The 16,369-nt window shown below is 53.2% G+C and overlaps 1 protein-coding gene across 14 annotated transcripts in view; it reads right to left on the reverse strand.

Moving 5' to 3' along the window:
- Nucleotides 1-16,369, reverse strand: part of tns1b (tensin 1b) — a 71,084-nt gene that overhangs the window by 3,268 nt on the left and 51,447 nt on the right. For 9 of the 14 annotated variants that reach the window (XM_086124293.1, XM_086124297.1, XM_086124292.1 and 6 more), the window contains 17 exons: nt 11,688-13,094; nt 9,703-9,881; nt 9,187-9,325; nt 8,463-8,558; nt 7,852-7,878; nt 7,542-7,704; nt 6,435-7,450; nt 6,121-6,207; nt 5,885-6,013; nt 5,692-5,784; nt 5,540-5,617; nt 4,545-4,613; nt 4,408-4,434; nt 3,582-3,750; nt 3,069-3,137; nt 2,906-2,935; nt 250-2,830 (listed from right to left, as the gene is read on the reverse strand). In XM_086124293.1, coding sequence (XP_085980419.1) covers nt 2,692-2,830; nt 2,906-2,935; nt 3,069-3,137; nt 3,582-3,750; nt 4,408-4,434; nt 4,545-4,613; nt 5,540-5,617; nt 5,692-5,784; nt 5,885-6,013; nt 6,121-6,207; nt 6,435-7,450; nt 7,542-7,704; nt 7,852-7,878; nt 8,463-8,558; nt 9,187-9,325; nt 9,703-9,881; nt 11,688-13,094 — 3,917 coding nt within the window. In that variant the 3' untranslated portion in view covers nt 250-2,691. Of the gene's footprint in view, nt 1-249; nt 2,831-2,905; nt 2,936-3,068; nt 3,138-3,581; nt 3,751-4,407; nt 4,435-4,544; nt 4,614-5,539; nt 5,618-5,691; nt 5,785-5,884; nt 6,014-6,120; nt 6,208-6,434; nt 7,451-7,541; nt 7,705-7,851; nt 7,879-8,462; nt 8,559-9,186; nt 9,326-9,702; nt 9,882-11,687; nt 13,095-16,369 lie in introns of those variants that run through there. The other 5 variants (XM_086124296.1, XM_086124304.1, XM_086124294.1 and 2 more) reach the window with 3 other exon arrangements.

Below are 16,369 nucleotides of genomic sequence, written 5' to 3' on the forward strand. Positions count from 1 at the left end.
CTGCCAATTGGACCGGTGCTTGTTCGCGAGCCGAATCGAGCCAAGGACAGCCTTGATTTCAGAAAAAGTTCATGGCACACCACCAAATAGACACACAAAAACTATGTAATTTCTTGCGTATTTTGAAAAAAGCTGCTTTGCGCCGTTTGAAAGCTTTTGCCATCTCGTGGAAGCACATTTAATTCATCCGCCTGTCAATGTACGTCACTGGCATCGATCGATGAACAAAGAAAGACGCGTGACGCGCAGGACAATAAATGACTTTTAAACCGATAAAATTGACATTTCACACGAAGGCAGCGCGGTGGGCGGCAATCACAACGCCAACCGGATGGCTTTGGACGGTAATTATTATTCATATTTTGCATCATCATCATGATCAACATCGGCAAAAGTGGACGCATCATTTTCACTGCGGTTAAGTGCTCGTCTTGGACATGAAGATTACGTTGACATTTCTGAAACAATAACTCAATGATGGACTCATATGAACCATCTCAAATGGGATTATTTGATGCCGGGGGGAACAAGTGTTATCAAAATAAATCAGTGATACGCTCACTTTACACCCTATATCACACACACAGAGATATAGACAGTATATATATCTCATTCTGTTCTTGTATCAGTCATCATTTTACATCAATCGTGTTTACAAGTTAGCATCGAGCAACAAAGCAAAAAATAAATATCTTCACTGGAGGTTTTCTTCTATATTTATATCTGTGTATACATATATATATGGAGCGAGCTAGCTTACTTTTGGGTTGGGTGTGAATGTATAGTTTTGGCCAGCTGGTGCAGCACTAAAAACTGATTTCAAACAAAAGAGAAGCTCATCGGCAGTGTAACGGCGGACTGCTTTTCTGCTTTTCTTCGAGCCACCGACACACAAAATACAGAATACTTTCTTTTTTTGCGCGTTTACCTTTGTGTATGATGTAAAATACATAATCAAACGTGAGCGGTACATTTTGGCGTGATTTTACGTCGTCAGGGATCGAGATTTTGCATATCGTTTCCGATACTCCCGAAAGGCCCGATGTTTCGTTTTCCCTCGGTTTTCGTTTGGTTTTGTTTTTTCATAGAAAAGCTGTTTTATAAAAAGATGTCAGGCAACCAGAAGACTTGGAACAACAGTCCTGCCCTAGAGACAAAGTATTTACACGCAGCACATAATGGGCTGATAAAAAAAAAAAAAAAAGCCCAGATCCCTGTAGCGTGGTGTTTTCGTGAGCTGTCAATGCTGCGTCATTGACCGACAGTATCAGTACATACAGAATGCAAGAATCCGGCAGCCACGTTTGTGTTTTGACAAAAGAACACTTGCAACCCTCCCACCTGTCGCGCAAGGCTCGTGACTCCTGAAAAACTAACAAAGGGAACAAAAGCTGTCTTTGGTTGGGCGCTCAAAAGCTACCGGTGACAATCCACCAAGGTCACACAACTTGACTTTTTTCTTCTCGCAAATACGCAAAACTCCAAAGTCCCAGACATGACGTGAGAGGTCGGGAAAACAAAAACATTGTGGGCAAGGCGCAAAAGGCTCATTTGTGGGTCGTGGGTTGTGGCGGCGCAAACTTCGCGAGACGCCGCAAAATGTGGCCCGTGTCCTTATGTCGGGCTTTCTTCTTCCATTGTGGTCAGAGTGAAACATTCACAGCCGATAAGGCAAATGAAATGCTCCCCTGCCTCTGCCATTGTCTTTTTCGTCCAGCCACTTTCTCCAGTTATTCATCTTTTTTGGGTTTGTTTGGTTTTTGGAGGGGGGGGGGGGGGGGGGTGCTTTCTGAAATGTCCCTAGTTGCCACTAGATGGCACTGAAGCCCTGGCTAATAGAAAACTGCCGATTCAGACGAGATTTGGAAGCGATGAATCAATTGAGCAAAAAAAGTTTTGCATGTTGTCGTGGAGAGTTCCCACATGCGGATATTTAGGGGGCTTTTTTTTCTCCCAAATTACATTTTCCGTGCTGTGAGCCAATGTCCGTTTGAGTAACAGGAATTTAAAAATGACCAAATTAAACGACAACTATTTTGAAAATGGAAACATTGTTTCAGTTTGGATTTTTTTTTTAAATGCATATTTCACAACACTTGGCAAATATGTTTTCTCCAATTAATGCAGCCCAACTTGGTCGGATGAGTTTTCACTGTACACTGAAAAAAAATGTTGAATTGTCAGGATGCTTCCAGATCTTTTTTTGTTTGTTTTTGAAGCAGACTATACATCTGCTTCAAAAACGAATCTGGTTCCAGGTGAGTTGATTGCATGCCAATTCTTGATGAAATAGAATGGAGGAAATTCAACCCAACATTTTTTTCAGCCTGTGCCACAATTCATTATTTTCCCACCCGCATGACATTTGGCTTCAAACAAAGTGCAAACATTTGGCACGCACTCATGCACTCACTCGGGCCAACCAAACGTTTTTCCCTTGCAGGGAGAGCCAAGGCGCCTCCCGTCCCGTTGTCCCGTTGTCCCGTCCGGCTCCGCCCCCTTTCCGCACTTCCTCACGTCCACTCTGGAGTCCGTCCCAAAAGAAAATTGCGAGCAAGATGCACGCGCAGCCACGCAAATGTGAAATGAAGCGTCCGCCCGTCTGTCGGTCAACGGAGGGCAAGAAGTGAGCAAAGGCCATTTGTGTGGGAGGGGCGCGGTTGGGTGGGTGCCAGGTTTGCTTGAAGGTGCTCATCGCTTTTGCAAAGTCACCATCCTGGTGACAAAGTTGACGATGGCGCTGGCGGGCTGCTGGGGGTCCATCTCGGCGAAGAGGTGGCTGACGTTGTCCGTCGTGCTCCCCTGCTTACGCGCCACAAAACCAAACAACCTGCAAACACGCACGGATGCCGCTGACAGAGCGTTCGGGGGGGGGGGGTCAAAGAAATCCGTCTCCATCACTTACTTGGCTGCGCCCCCTTCTGGCCTCTTCCACCTGGAAGGATTGCAAATGTTACCAACTCGTACATGCGGGCGAGGCCCCGGCACGCCCGCCACCCTCGTCAGGATAAAGCGTCTCGGATAATGGACGGATGCTTCGCGCGGGTCCAACTAAAAGGTGTACTCACTTTCTGTCCTGAGGATCAATATCACAGAAGGTGACGGTGTTGCAGGGGTAGTGGCGCCGGAAGAAAACCCTGCAAATAAACACGTCGGCGACGGAATAATAATCACGGAGCTACTTTCTTTCCCGCGCTCCCTCGGGGTTCGTTTTTCACGTCAAAAAATGGTCACGGGTCGGCATCGCGTACTGAATGTTTGGTCCTTCCAAAATAGATTGAAAAATGAACTCAAGCCAGATTGATCATTCAGAAGGAGGAAAGAACAAAAGTAAGTCCAGTAGCGGTTTGTTTTCTTCAATTTGGGAATTTGAGGGTTCGTCTGACCCTTTTTTTTTTTCCATTTTCGGTCAGGGGCGAATGTAGCATCAGATTTGGGGGTGCGCTTTGCACCCAAACTGTAAACAGAGTTTTTAAATGAACAGCTTGGAAAGGATCCGCGGGAGAACCCCCCCCCCCCCCCCTCCCCACCCTGAACTGTGAATGGGGCCCGAGTTCAAAGGAAACATGCGGCGAGCGTACTTCCTCTGGTTGTCAGTCAAGGTGATGCCTTGCGAGGACACCTTGAAGTGCACAATGGTGGCGGCGGACGGACAAGCGGCGGCCAGAGTCTCCGAAATGGCCTTGGCGATGGCCTGGGGGCCCGTCAGCGACTCCATGTCCACCGAGTTGATGTAGAGCACGTTGCACGCTGCCGGTGAAAAAGGACAACGGGGAGTGAAAAGCGGCTCCGGAGCGAGGATCTGCACATGCCGCCTTGTGCCTTGCGTGCCATTAGTGCGCATGCGTTGTGGGACAAAGCTGAGGTCACAAGACAATTTGTCAAGAAGGAAGCACCGCCCCCCCGCCGCCCCGCCCCCAGCCCCGCCTCAAAAAAAAAAATCCACAAAAGAGTTATTTGGGACCATTAAATGACGTCAAGAAGTGGGAAATAAGTCACATATCATACCCGCGCGCCCGAGAGTGGAGATGGTTCAAGGTATCGCTTTGAGCTGCTACCGGCCTAATTGGAAGTTGCCCAACTCGCTGAGGCTGCCGGTAGCGGCCACCGATACAAAAAGTCAAGGGAGTCAACCTCAGCAGCACTTGGCGCTGCACTGCGGCCGTTTGGCTCATGGGCCAATCAAGTACTCGACGCACTCAAAAGAATCATGACCGGTGCTGGTATCGGTCCGGAAAAAAAAAAAAAACCTTTGCGAAGCCCTGCTCGACAAGACTCCATCCAAAGTCAAGTGGTTTGAACGGAAGCATTCATCAATGAAAAACATGTACAAAGCGCAGACGTGTAGGATGCACATTCCAGACGGACGGACGTTTCCAAATGCACCGGAGGCATACGAGATTTTACCGTGGGACTCGGCCGGGGCCGTCTGCACTGGAACAACAAAGACGGCGGCTTGTCAGAGCGATTCCGAAGCGACGGTGACAAGCGTTCGAAGCGCGCGGCGTACGTCACAAGTGTCAAAGCGGGTGTCTGAGGTCTACCTGCTCCTTGTTTCAGTCGCTCAGCCGGCGGGTCGCTTTGCACAACGTCGGGCTCTTCCTCAACAAGATCTACAAAGCGGAAGCGAACGGTTAGCTTCTCGGAGGCCGGCGTTCTCGGTCTTTCGTCGCGGTCATCCGTGCAAAAAAAGTCACAAGCCGCGAGGCGCGACGAGCGGGCCCTCGCATCCAAATGTTGATGCCGAGTCCCTCTCGCATGAAATGGACAATTCTGATTGAGTCCCGCAGAAGAGTTCCGCATTTGGGCAAATTCCCTCAGTCGGTTTCCCCAAGGTACACACCCACCCTGGAATTGGGCGGAAACGGCCGACTCAAAAGCCAAACGGGCTTTTTGGGGGCACGCTCATTTCTTCGCAATTGGTGGGGAGGGATGACGGGGGGCAAACTTTGCGCTCCTGAACGAGTTCGGGGCCAGGGCAATTTGGGAGCCCCAAAAGCACAAATTTCCATCTGGATCGACACGCCTGCAACACGTGGTGCATTTCGGGGCATGTGGAAGCCCCCAAATTGGTGATTGATTGGTCGTCGGAAAAAAAAATAAAATCCTACAAATGTTCTACGACCGCATTTTGAGGACTCTACGTCACTCCGCAGTAGTGAGGTGCGGCAGTAGTGCACTTTTGGCGCATGACCGCCACCTTGTGGAGCATGCGAAAAAGAAAGCGGCCGCTGGCGGTCACGCTCGACTGCGTCTCCTTCCGTTTCTTTTTCGGCAGCTGGCAAATACTTTGGGCGGAAAGAAGGTGGCGGCGATGCGCAGAAGGCGATTAGAGAAAAAGGGGGTGGGGGGGGGGGGGGTTCGGGGGCTCAGCCCGAGCTCGAATTTTAACTCATTCAGTACCAGCCAATTCTAGACCAAGTCTGAAAAGACGTTTAAAAACGTCATTGGGAGTGAATGAGTTAATCCACCCGAGTGGCACCCGAGCCCAGGCGGCGGGCATCCGCCACTGCCGACTCGGCCGACGGCCTGCACCGACCTGTGGTGGGGATGAGCAGCTTGCAGGGCAGGGCCAGAGGCGTGATGGCGTGCTGGTAGACCAAGGCCGACAGACAACCTGGAAGCGGACGACCACATCGAACTTAATGCGGCGCCGTACGCCTCTGGAGAAGCGAGCGCGTTCGCACTCACCGAAGTACGGCTCATTGGGACAACCCTTGAGTTTGACTCCTTTCGGGCTGCTTTCAATCAGGAAGTGCCGCACCAGCTCGTTGGCGACGTCGCCTGCGGGACCGACAGCAACAACGCCGCTGAGAGCCGACGGCGTCGGCGACGGCGGACGCGGGACGAGCGCAAACCAATGGCGGCTTTGCTCTTTGCTGACCTTTCTTGTTGGGGTGCACCGACGGTGGGGGAGAGGCCACCTTCATGGCCAGGCCGTAAGCCCCCTTGAAGGAGTGGCTATCCCGGATGACGAAGGCCCCGGGTTCGCGTTCCCTCAGCACGCCGATCGCTACAACGCAGCGGAATGTTTTGACGCGCTTTGATGTCTGGAGATTTTCTTCGTCCGTCCCTTGGCCTTTGGCCTTTGGCGACGGTCCGCGCTGCCGCGTGGCTTACCTTGTTCTCTGGATATGTCGGGCTTGTACCAGAACTTTGACGTGTCTTGGACAAACTTTACGTTCAGCCTGCTGTCGGGACCGCCATCTGCCAACCCACACGTGACAGTCTCGGTCTTTGTGGACGTCGCCATCGAGAAAACGACATTTACGTCTGATTAAAAGCTCGGAGAGTGACAAAAGGAGTCGGATTGGTCGGCTTGCGGCGCCGGTATCGAGGAGAACACGCAAGGGCTACGAGTCGACGTTTTCTGCCAATATCTGTCCCCCCCCCCGTAAGGAAGAGAAGGAGGTGCGCTCAGAGAATCTCCTTACCAGCCATGTTGAAGCGCGAGAAGTCCGAGAGGGTGTGGAAGTAGCCGGGATTGTTTCCCGGGCTCGCCGGCGACGCCACCTTTCCGTTCAAGGAGCCGTAAGAGGGCGTCGCGTTTGCTCCGTCGCCACTCGACATGCGCCTCTTTTCCGGAAGCTGAGGTTGAAAGGTGGGCGTCGCGCTTCCCTGTCGGAAGCATGCCGCGCCCACGGCCGCCGTTCCCGCGTCCTGGTACAACAGTGCGGGGCAAACGGGGAAGGAGGGGGTCGGCGGTCCCCGGCAGCCCGAGGAACCGCTCCGCCTGGACAGGTTGCCGCGCCGCTCGTCCGGCGCGGTGCGGCCGGGGGGGCTCCGTTGCGACGCCGACGGGCGACGGCCCGGCACGGGACTGCCGTGCGATTGGGAAATAGACGGATGCCTGCTGAGCGCGGGACTGCTTGGCGCGGCTTGTCCCGAGGACGCTTGTCCGCCGAGGATCGGGCTCCCTTGAGACCGCGCCCCCGTCGAGGCCTGTCGGACGAGCGCTTGACCGCTCTGACTTCCCTGAGACCGATGGCGTCCGAGGACGGGACTGCCGCCGAACTCCGCTCCGCCCGTCTCAAAGCCGTTCACCCCTGAGACGTTCTGAGCCACCAAGCGGCCCTCCCGATAAGCGCCCGGGTGCTCGTCCGAGGCGGCGCCGTCGGCGGAGGTCGGGACGCAAGCCCGCCGACTTCCGGGGCTCGCCGCAGTCTCGGAGGCCTCCGGGCAGGAGGCCGCGCCGCCCCTCGTTTGGGCGCCGGACGGTGTTGGAGTCGCGATGCCGAGGTAGGAGCACGTCGCGGAAAGGGAATCGAGACCGGCGTGGTATGAGGCCGGTGGAGTGGAGTAAGCGCTCACTGCCGCCTGCGCGTGCAAACTTGAATCGCTCGCGGCTTGGGACGGAGGGCTCGAGTCGCTCTCTGCTGAGGCCGGATCGCTGCAAGCCAATTGAAAGAGGGCTCTTTTGTCATCAGACAGACGCGCCGCCTGATGCTTTCTGCATCGAAACAGAATGGGGGGGGGGGGGGGGGGGCTCTTTTCGTGAAGCGGCCGAGGACCAAAAAGGCGCGCGCGTGTCTCGTACTCACCCCAGCGGGCTGCGGACGGGGCTGCTACCGGACGGCGGCGAGTTGAGGGCGCGGGAAACGGGACTCGGACTTCTCCGTGGCTCGGGAAGGCCGCGGGCCGCGGCGGGTTGCTCTTCGCCCGCGACGGCTGACCTCGCGACTGACTCCACGTAACTTCGGGGTGCTGGATGTGACAGAAAGGGGCTCGGTTAATGTCCTTTTGGGGTTGCCTTTGGAGAAGAGCACGGCGTGGAAAAATGGGAGACCGAGTCATGAATGACGTTTGTCTGACATGGCATGATCACTTTCGCACCTCGTCGAAGAGGCTTACCGTCTTGGTCCGGAATGCGCTCATCATCTGGGAGGGTGGGGGGGGGGCATCGTTGGAAACAATTCAGAGAAACAACAAATTGTAAGGGCGGAGCACACAAGGCCAAACAAGGGAGTCGGAATCCTTCGCGACTCCAAGTCTGAACGCTTGAAAACAGACGATGAAAATTTGAGGAGTGAAGCGGCGCCAATTGTCTCACGCGATGTTGCAGGGTGGGGGGGGGGGGGGGGGGGCGCTTCACATTAGTTCACAACGTATTTCATTCCTGCAACATTCTTGACTTTTGTCACCATGACGACAAAAATGAAAATGGGAAGACGGGACGGGTCGTTTCCAGCCAGGAGAAAACGAGCGTTTCGGGAGAGACGGCAAATGCGCGCAGAACCGTCTGAATATCGAGTCAAACCAAGAACCCGTTAGCATGAGGCAGACACGCTAAGCACGCCTCACATTAGCCTGTCAGTAAAGACTTAAAGCTCGAGTTCAAGCTTGAGCGGGGTAGCGGTTAACTCATGAGAGTGTACAGAAAAGAGTCGACGGATTTAAGATTGTTTGGAAACGTCACCGTTGTCCGCAACGTTTGCATTGTAACAGGAAAGGTTGCGACAAACCTGAGCCGGTTTGATTGAGCTGGAGATCGGCCGGGTTGTGGGGTTTTAAGCCCAATGCCGACAGCGGCGTCTTGGCAAGACCCGGAGGGGAGCGACCTGAAATCAAAGGGAAAGAAATCGACGTTTAGCAGCAGACACCTCGCACGCTCTGAGCACCCCGGCCTACTTGCACCCGCTCCGTCCGCCGTGGCGCTACAAAGTCTCGATTTACGGCGGCTGAATTTGCCAAATCTATCGGCGTGAAGTTGGCAGCCACCAGTGTCGGCGCTCGGCAATACGCTTCAATGAATTGACCGAACCATCTGATGGGCACGTGCGCCGCTTAAGTTTTGCTATTTACGGCGAGACTGTTCATCGTTCACTCACGACGCACGCGAACGACATTTGGTGTGGCTGAGCAAAATCAAGGTGAGCGATCCTAAGCAGTGACAGAACATCACGTGAGATCGTCATTGTTTTGCCAGCAGCATATTTCCATCGGCCAATCAAAATCTTGATAACGTTACGCCCATTTCAAGAAAGGGCAGTTCATCGGCTTATGCTGCGGATTGCTCAAAGTAACAAAAAAAAAAAACCCTCAAACAAACAAACAAACCCCAAAATAGCAACATTCCGAGGAAAAGCGTTTTTGAGCGACGTATTGTACTGCTGTTACTTGACACGCCGACCTGAATAAGACGAGCGGCGCCCGAGCTCCACGGCGGCAGCCAGAGGGCAGACTTACACAGGTTGAAGTAAGGGGTTTGCGCCGAGGTGGGGAAGGCAGGGCTCGCGGGAGGCGCCTCGCCACCAACTGTGGGGGTCGGGCTACTGGGCCCACCCTCCATCTCCTCGAAGGCTTCTCGGTAGCTGTGAATGTGTCTCTGAGGAGCCAAACGATGAGACAGAAAAATGGACTCGGGAAATAGAAATCAAGCAACGATGAACGGCCCCTCGCACCCACTTAATCATCGCAAAGCCTCCAAATGATCCTCAAAGACGGAGACGAAAGGTCCTTGCAATTTGCTGTCTTTCCTCCGCCTCGTCAACAATATGTCCGCTTACAATCAGGGTTCATTGGGAGTCATTTGCTCGAATTGCAAAAACCGGGGCCTTTTGGGGCATGTTGAGGCCACCAGAAAAGTGATTGAGAATGATCGACTCAACGACTCCAAGAAGGCCTTTCCCCCGGTTGGTGCTCAGGCCATCCATGAAGTGAGCGCAGCTCACGGATGTCAACAAACACTGCCGGAGTTTGTACCTCCTTCGGCCGTCCTCCGGGGTTCATGGCGATGGCGTTGACGAACTCGGGAGAAACGCAACGAACAGGAGAACGGACTGCGACGTCGCCGCAGGTGGGGTCTTCTGGGCCCTCGCTCGCGATGCGACGGGGGGGAACGACCGTCGGCTCGTCCGGAGACGTCGCGCGGGAGTGGACACCTGGGAAGGGAGGCACCTCGAGTGAGAGCCAATTCAGCAAGGGCCCACTTGGGGCCTCATAAATGCACCGAGGGTTGTTAGTTCTTGGGAGCACTCCCTGTTTTCTTAAGGCTGCTGCAGACACACCAGTGGCCAACACTCGTGTCCGCCATTGCTTCATCAAGACACCGACACGCGCAAAAAGTAGTTATGGCCGAGTCCATATCCAATCCATCCAATTTTAGGTGAGCGGGAGCTCTTCAGGCACTGCAACTCAGACTGGTGGCCAGCTCAAAAAACAACAACAAAAAACCACCCACTCACATTGACAGCTAAAGACAATTTAGAGTCGTCAATGAACCTACTACGCACGTTGTCGGATCGGCGCAAGTCATCCGAGAGGCTGGGGAAAAGCCACGCAAGCACGGGGGGTGAACATGCAAAGTCCACATTGGAACCTCCGACATAGCAACCACTCGGACGCTGTGCTGCTGTGAGTGTTAGCTTCAGTTCCAAACTGCGGCACGCCAAAGCTGACTGTGACGTTTGGTTCTTTGGCTAAAATGTCGGTGGGTGAAAACCAGCCAAGAGTTTTGATTTTGTAAATGGTGGAAAATCAACATGTTACATTTGTTAAGGTGTGTGTGCATGTGATACATTCAGTACAATAGAGGAGTGTGCAATAAGCTCAATAAATTCAGCCAATCCTCCATGAAGAGTCTCCAGATGGTCCAAAATGCTGCCGCTCATCCGTTGAGTGGTACTCGTGCGAAGGAGCACATCACTCCTACTCTGGCATGCCTACATTTTAGTGTTCTTTGGAAGATCCTATGGTTTGTTTTCCAATCTTGAAATGGACCGCCTGACCTCTCGGAGCTCCGACGAACTCGCCCGGAGCCTCAGGTCTGCCGACCAGACACTATTAGAGGTCCCGCCAACTCAGCGAGGGGACGGAGCCTTTGCCGGAATGACCTCCCGCTGAACGTTGCGCAAGCCCCCTCGCTGCCCATCTTTCAAACTCGTCTTCAAACTCAGTTTTAGTTTTCTTCTTTAGCTTTTGACTCAGCATGAGACTCGATTTGTAGTTTGACCTTTTTTGTTCTTTCTCCTGTCTTGGTTCTTGAATTTATTGTTCTATTGTTTCTTGTTGAATGGATTCTATTCTTTTTGACCCGTGTACAGCACTTTGTTGACGGCGGTGCCTGTTTTGAAGTGCTCTCGAAATACACTTGAATTGAGTTGTAGGGGATTTTCGTCCGCTGCGTCGCACATTCAGATGTTAGGACTTGGGATACAAAAGCAATTCCAAACAAACACTCAAACGCAGATGGACAGACGAAAGCTTGCAGCAACACTCCAGAAAGTTGTCGCAACAGGACGAGAGAACAAACCCAAACTCGAGTGAGAGCAAGTGGAGGAAATTCCGCAGGTGACCCGTTGGGCACGCGCCGAGTATTCTGGGCAAACACATGAATGAAAAGGCAACAGACGATGAAAAAGAAAATGCTGACGAAGTCCTCAGAAAATGGGCAAAGTGAAGTTGGGAGTGCTCTACATATATATATATATACACAGGTGCTTTTGCTTTCGGGATGCCTGACGTGCACTCGGCTGGACCCCGATTGATGAGACAAGTGTCATTTTTACGAAAAGAGATTAGAAGATGGTTTCCTGGCAAATATACACGAGCAGCAACAGCAATATTTTGCTTGGCTGTCTGTTCGCTGCCGGTCTCCAGTTCGATCTTGAATGGCTCGGTCAGCTACTGGAGGTGAAACGCTCCGCGACACTTGAGGCGCCGGAAGAAATACTCATTTGGGTTCTTACCTGCAACTCTTTGAGCCACCAGCCCTTCAACGTTGAAGACTTCATCGGGGTCGGCGTCCCCTGAAGCGGGCAAAGTTGCTCCAGCGCCGGCGCGTCTTTGCTGCTGTAAGACCTCAGCGGACTGAGACGAAGCGCTCGGCCGGAAGGTGTCGACCGCATGGGGCCGGAGCTGACCGGCCGCAGAAGCCGATGAAGACGGACCGGTTCCGGCGGCCTGCAATCCAAACACGGGGGCGGGCTCCGGCGTGCTGGGTTTCACGGGTGACTGCTGGCTGGACATGGGAGGAGTATCCACCTCATAGATGGCTCGGCTCGGGCTCAGAGAGAAGGAGGGCTGCCCAGTGACGACGCCGGTGTCCCTCAGAGGAGCACTTTGCGACTTGGGGATGAAAGAACGGGCGGGCTCCAAGTCCAACATGAGAAGATTGAGCGTCTCTATGGATTGCTCGATCTCTTCCTGTGAAGCGCTGCGGCCGTGAGGGAAGTGCGGAAGGCTCTGACGAACCGGCACGCTGACCGCAGAAGGCGGCGTCCCGAAAGTGAGCCCCTCGGTCACAGGCTCCTCAGGCACGCCGAACCGTTGCCAAATATTGAGACCGCGTTGGACGGCATCCCTGCTACTGGTGGTCCGGGCGGGAGCCGGGGGCATTGACCGCGAATCCGAACCGAGGGACAGCGAACTGGACAGATTCGGAGTTGCCATATCATTGGAGGCTGGCAAAGAATCATTCCGTTGGTCTGTGAAGCAAATTTGCGACTGCGCCGTTTCCACCGGGCTTTCTGCAACACTGCGCTCCAGGTACGCCACGTGGTCCTGGCCGTTAATGACCGACTCCGCCTGGAAGTAGAGATCCGCCGGCGTGGCTCGGCCATCGGTGGAGGAGAACGTCCCCAGGCTGTCCACGCTGTTCGCCTTTTGGCTGCTCGGTAGTTCATCATCTAAAATATCCGTTTCCCGAACCACGGCGCCGTGACCGTTCACGTGCACCTGAGCCGGCACGCGGCGGAATATCCCGCCGACAGCGGATGTCGGCGAGGCGCGGTAGGTCTGACGATGCATGGGCCCCTCCAGTCCGCCGAGGAGCTGTTCCAGCTCCCGCTTCTCCCGGGGGCTGATGGCTTGCCGGTCGCGGTGATGGACCTGAGGTACCTCCTCAACGGTGGGAACACTTGGCAGGTTCACCACCGGAGGGACGGCCGCCGCTTCGTCCGTTCTGTCCGTTTTAATTGAGGCCGTCGAGTTTCCCGAGTCGCTGCTCACTGACAAGGCGTGGTCGACGGCGGGCAGGGCGTGTTCGACAGCTGCGGGTGGGAGCCCGTTGACCGTGACGGTCCCATCAACGGAGTCTTTTTTACGCACTTTGGCATAGAGACTCCCATCCAGGGGTCCTTGAGTGTGGATGACTTCTGCAACACCGAGAACAAGAGACCACAGTCACGGTCAAAGACAGACGGCGCTGAGGTTCTCAAACCTTTCCACAACAACTCCTGTGCAACGGTACACACTGCAGGGAGGGAAAGCGTGAGGGCGTTGCCAGAACGGCTGAAGTCGAATCCTGCCTCATGTCCACTTACTCTGCTGACTTCAGGCAATGAGCAGGCTCTGCTCCATGCGCCGTGGACAAAACACTTAATCAGTCGTTCGCCTTGCGCTTCATCGAGCCAGTGAGAAAAATCTGTGCCACCTGAACAATGCCAGGGCCCGTATGGCTTCTTGCTTTGCGTCACGTTTCGAGCGAGGGAGTGCAGAAAATAGCCATCTGATACACATCGCCGAATGGAGGACTTGCGTGAGGCCGTTTGTGTTCAATGAAGCCAGCAAAGATAAATGCACACTTGCTGGCTTTCATTGTGTGCAAATTATTCGAGAATATCATTTGAGGATTCCTAATATATGACACCGTTTTGGCGTTGCAACAGAAGCGAACCCGGGAATACTGACAAATGACAAAGGTAAACGAGTTACAGCCGGGACAATAATTACCCATTTCTGCGTTGCGCATGAGAATCGACAGGCGCACGGTCGACATTTGACAAACATCCATGCGTCTGCACAGGTTCCTCACAAACAAGTCTTCCAATTTTGCAGTTAAGGTTGTAGCAAAGTATAAGACACTGCCCTCGGGCTTCTGGAAACACAAGACTCTCTGCCATATCAACTGGTAATGACACCGTTTTGAAAAGTACACATTAGTTCTGTTCTAGCCACACTGAACGGAAGTCTGTGAGTGAAGTTGGGGGGGGGGGGTCTATCATCTATAAAATTCATGAAGAATGAAGTGATAGATCGTGTCAAGACTGAAGCCGTATCGCTAATGCATTTCAAAATCACTCACTCCGATTCACAGAGAAGTCCTGAAGCAATTCACTGTCTTTAATTCAGGAGCTCAATTACTGAACTCAGAGAGTTCAAATGATTGAGACCATTCATCTGATTTTCGACGGCAAAGTCCTCGGAATGACACCGATGCCTCAATGGAAGCGGGTGCCCCTACCTGCAGAAGCGGTCCCGAACTCAAGAGGGAAAAGTCCGACGGTGGAAACCCCAGTCAGGAAAGGGCGCTTTGACGGTCTTTGGGAGTTGGCTGCGATCTCCCCGCGTCCCCGTCCCTCCGTTCCGCTTCCCCCCACCCCCCGCTGTCTGTCTGTGTGGATGAAGAGCGCCGGCACTCTCGCTCCCTGCTCATTGACCTGCGGCGCCGCTTAAGTGGGAGGTCCCTGACAGCTTTTTTACTCTGGAAGCGCAAGGGTGGCGCGGAGAAAGCAACGTGTGTCGACAGCTGGAGAGAAAGACAGAAGGACTCGGAGCATACTTCACCTTAACAGTGACATTTGCGCAAGCGAGCCCTTGGCTTTTAACTCATTCACTCCCAAAGACGTTTTTAAACGTCTTTTCAGACTGGGTCCAGAATTAGCTGGTATTGAATGAGTTAAGCGCGCTCAATGGAGCCCGCTCGTATCGCGGCAACCGGAGCGGGGAGAACGCCATCCGCCCTCCCCGAGACCCACGGACATAAAACAAACCCTCCCGCCCGTTATGTGAATTCCCAGGAACAGAAATAATGTTCTTGGGTTGGTTTGACCCAGGCACTTGTTTGCTTCTCCAAAATGGCCCGAAACAAACATGGATTCATCTCCTTATGACGTGTTTTTCATGCATCATTTGGCAATACAGTAATGCGCTAATGTCAGTCAAACAAGGTGTCCCCACTTCAGGGAGACGGCGAGGTTATGTCACCGCCATAGGACGGCAGCTCTGTCAAGAAGCGCGGGCCCTACTGTTCAATGTTTGAGCTGATCGCGCATTCGCATCGCCCACGTCTTGCGCACATCAGCATGCAGGAACTTTGCGTGTGTGTGGACCAACACAATTGAGCCTTTGTCATTGTCCAAGACAATGACGCCTCTGCAAGGGAGGTGGGGCGTGTGGGGGGAGGGGGGGGGGGGTCGCTTTCATAATGAGGGACAACAGGAAGGAGAGAAAAGTTCCAGAAAAAGTTCAAGCAAAAGACCCAAGTTGAGTCATTCCTGGTTATGGGGCACATGTCTTTACTTTTCACCCCCCCCCCACCCCTTCCTCCATTTGCACTTGAGGAAATCTAATGGGTCCCTCTCCACTCACAGCCCAGACTATTTATGTTCTTTGTTACTGTTTACGTATCGGAGGCAATGAAGCCAAGACCCACACTTCACAGGCGTGCGATAGTGGGATGTGTTAAGAGTGCTTTTCATACTCTCCAGAGGGGGTACATTTCTTTTCTCTGCACAATGCAAGCTCCACTATTTAAGCAGAGAATGTCTCCCATTTTGACCTTGTGGCTTTAATCCATCACGCGACAAGCGGAGAGGGGGGCGGGGGCGGTTCTGGCTGGAGTGACCACTGGGTGATGAATGTTCTTTCTCAGACATGCAAAGAAACATCCAGCTCCAAAAAAGAAAAACAACTCTCGTGACTATCTGCAGATGCGCGATGAGCCATCCCACCTGGAAGCTCCTACATCCTCTCGTCTAGACGGCTACGGATAAAACGCTCGCACAAAAGCAACTGAGGATGAAAGGCCGACACCACACACAAAGCCAGGGTGTGGCGCGTCGTCGGATATTTTAAGGTTGTTTGGGGGGGGGGGGGTCCGATGGTGCAACTGTGTGACCTCTAATCTCTGAATCACGAAGCGTGACCTCCGTGGCAGCAGAACTCCTTTAGCGGCGGAAATAGCGCGCGCCTTATGATGGCAAACACACTCTGAACATGTTGAGGAAGGCTCCGTGTGCCATTTCAACAGTTGGCGCCTCGCCCACCAAGCGCAAGTGTGACAGTGAGAGTGGCTATTGTTTGCATGCGCGAGAGCTCTTTGAGATCGACACGGGTATATCTGGAACATTCGAATGAGGGAATAAAAAAAAAAAAATGGGAAGCTCCAAGAGGGACATGTCTTGGGGATTGGACCGTTTCATTGCGTGCGTGCACTTTGGCGACTTGCCGCTCCTCAAGTGGGAAAATCAACGAGATGCTCGAAAAAAAGGAGGTTAAGTGCTTTGAAATCCATCGTGGCTTTGTGGACCAAAAAAAGCAACGGCAACCAACATAAGGTCCTTGGCAAATGCGAGTCAAGTACGCTCACATCAATGGGCTCTTTCAGCTTATTAAATATGCATCAAGATTCATCAGTCAATCAATGTGT

Source organism: Hippocampus guttulatus, chromosome 11 (genome assembly GCF_054856545.1).
Source record: "Hippocampus guttulatus isolate MCC_2025c chromosome 11, RoL_Hgut_1.0, whole genome shotgun sequence".
In the NCBI taxonomy this organism is placed as follows: Eukaryota; Metazoa; Chordata; class Actinopteri; order Syngnathiformes; family Syngnathidae; genus Hippocampus; species Hippocampus guttulatus.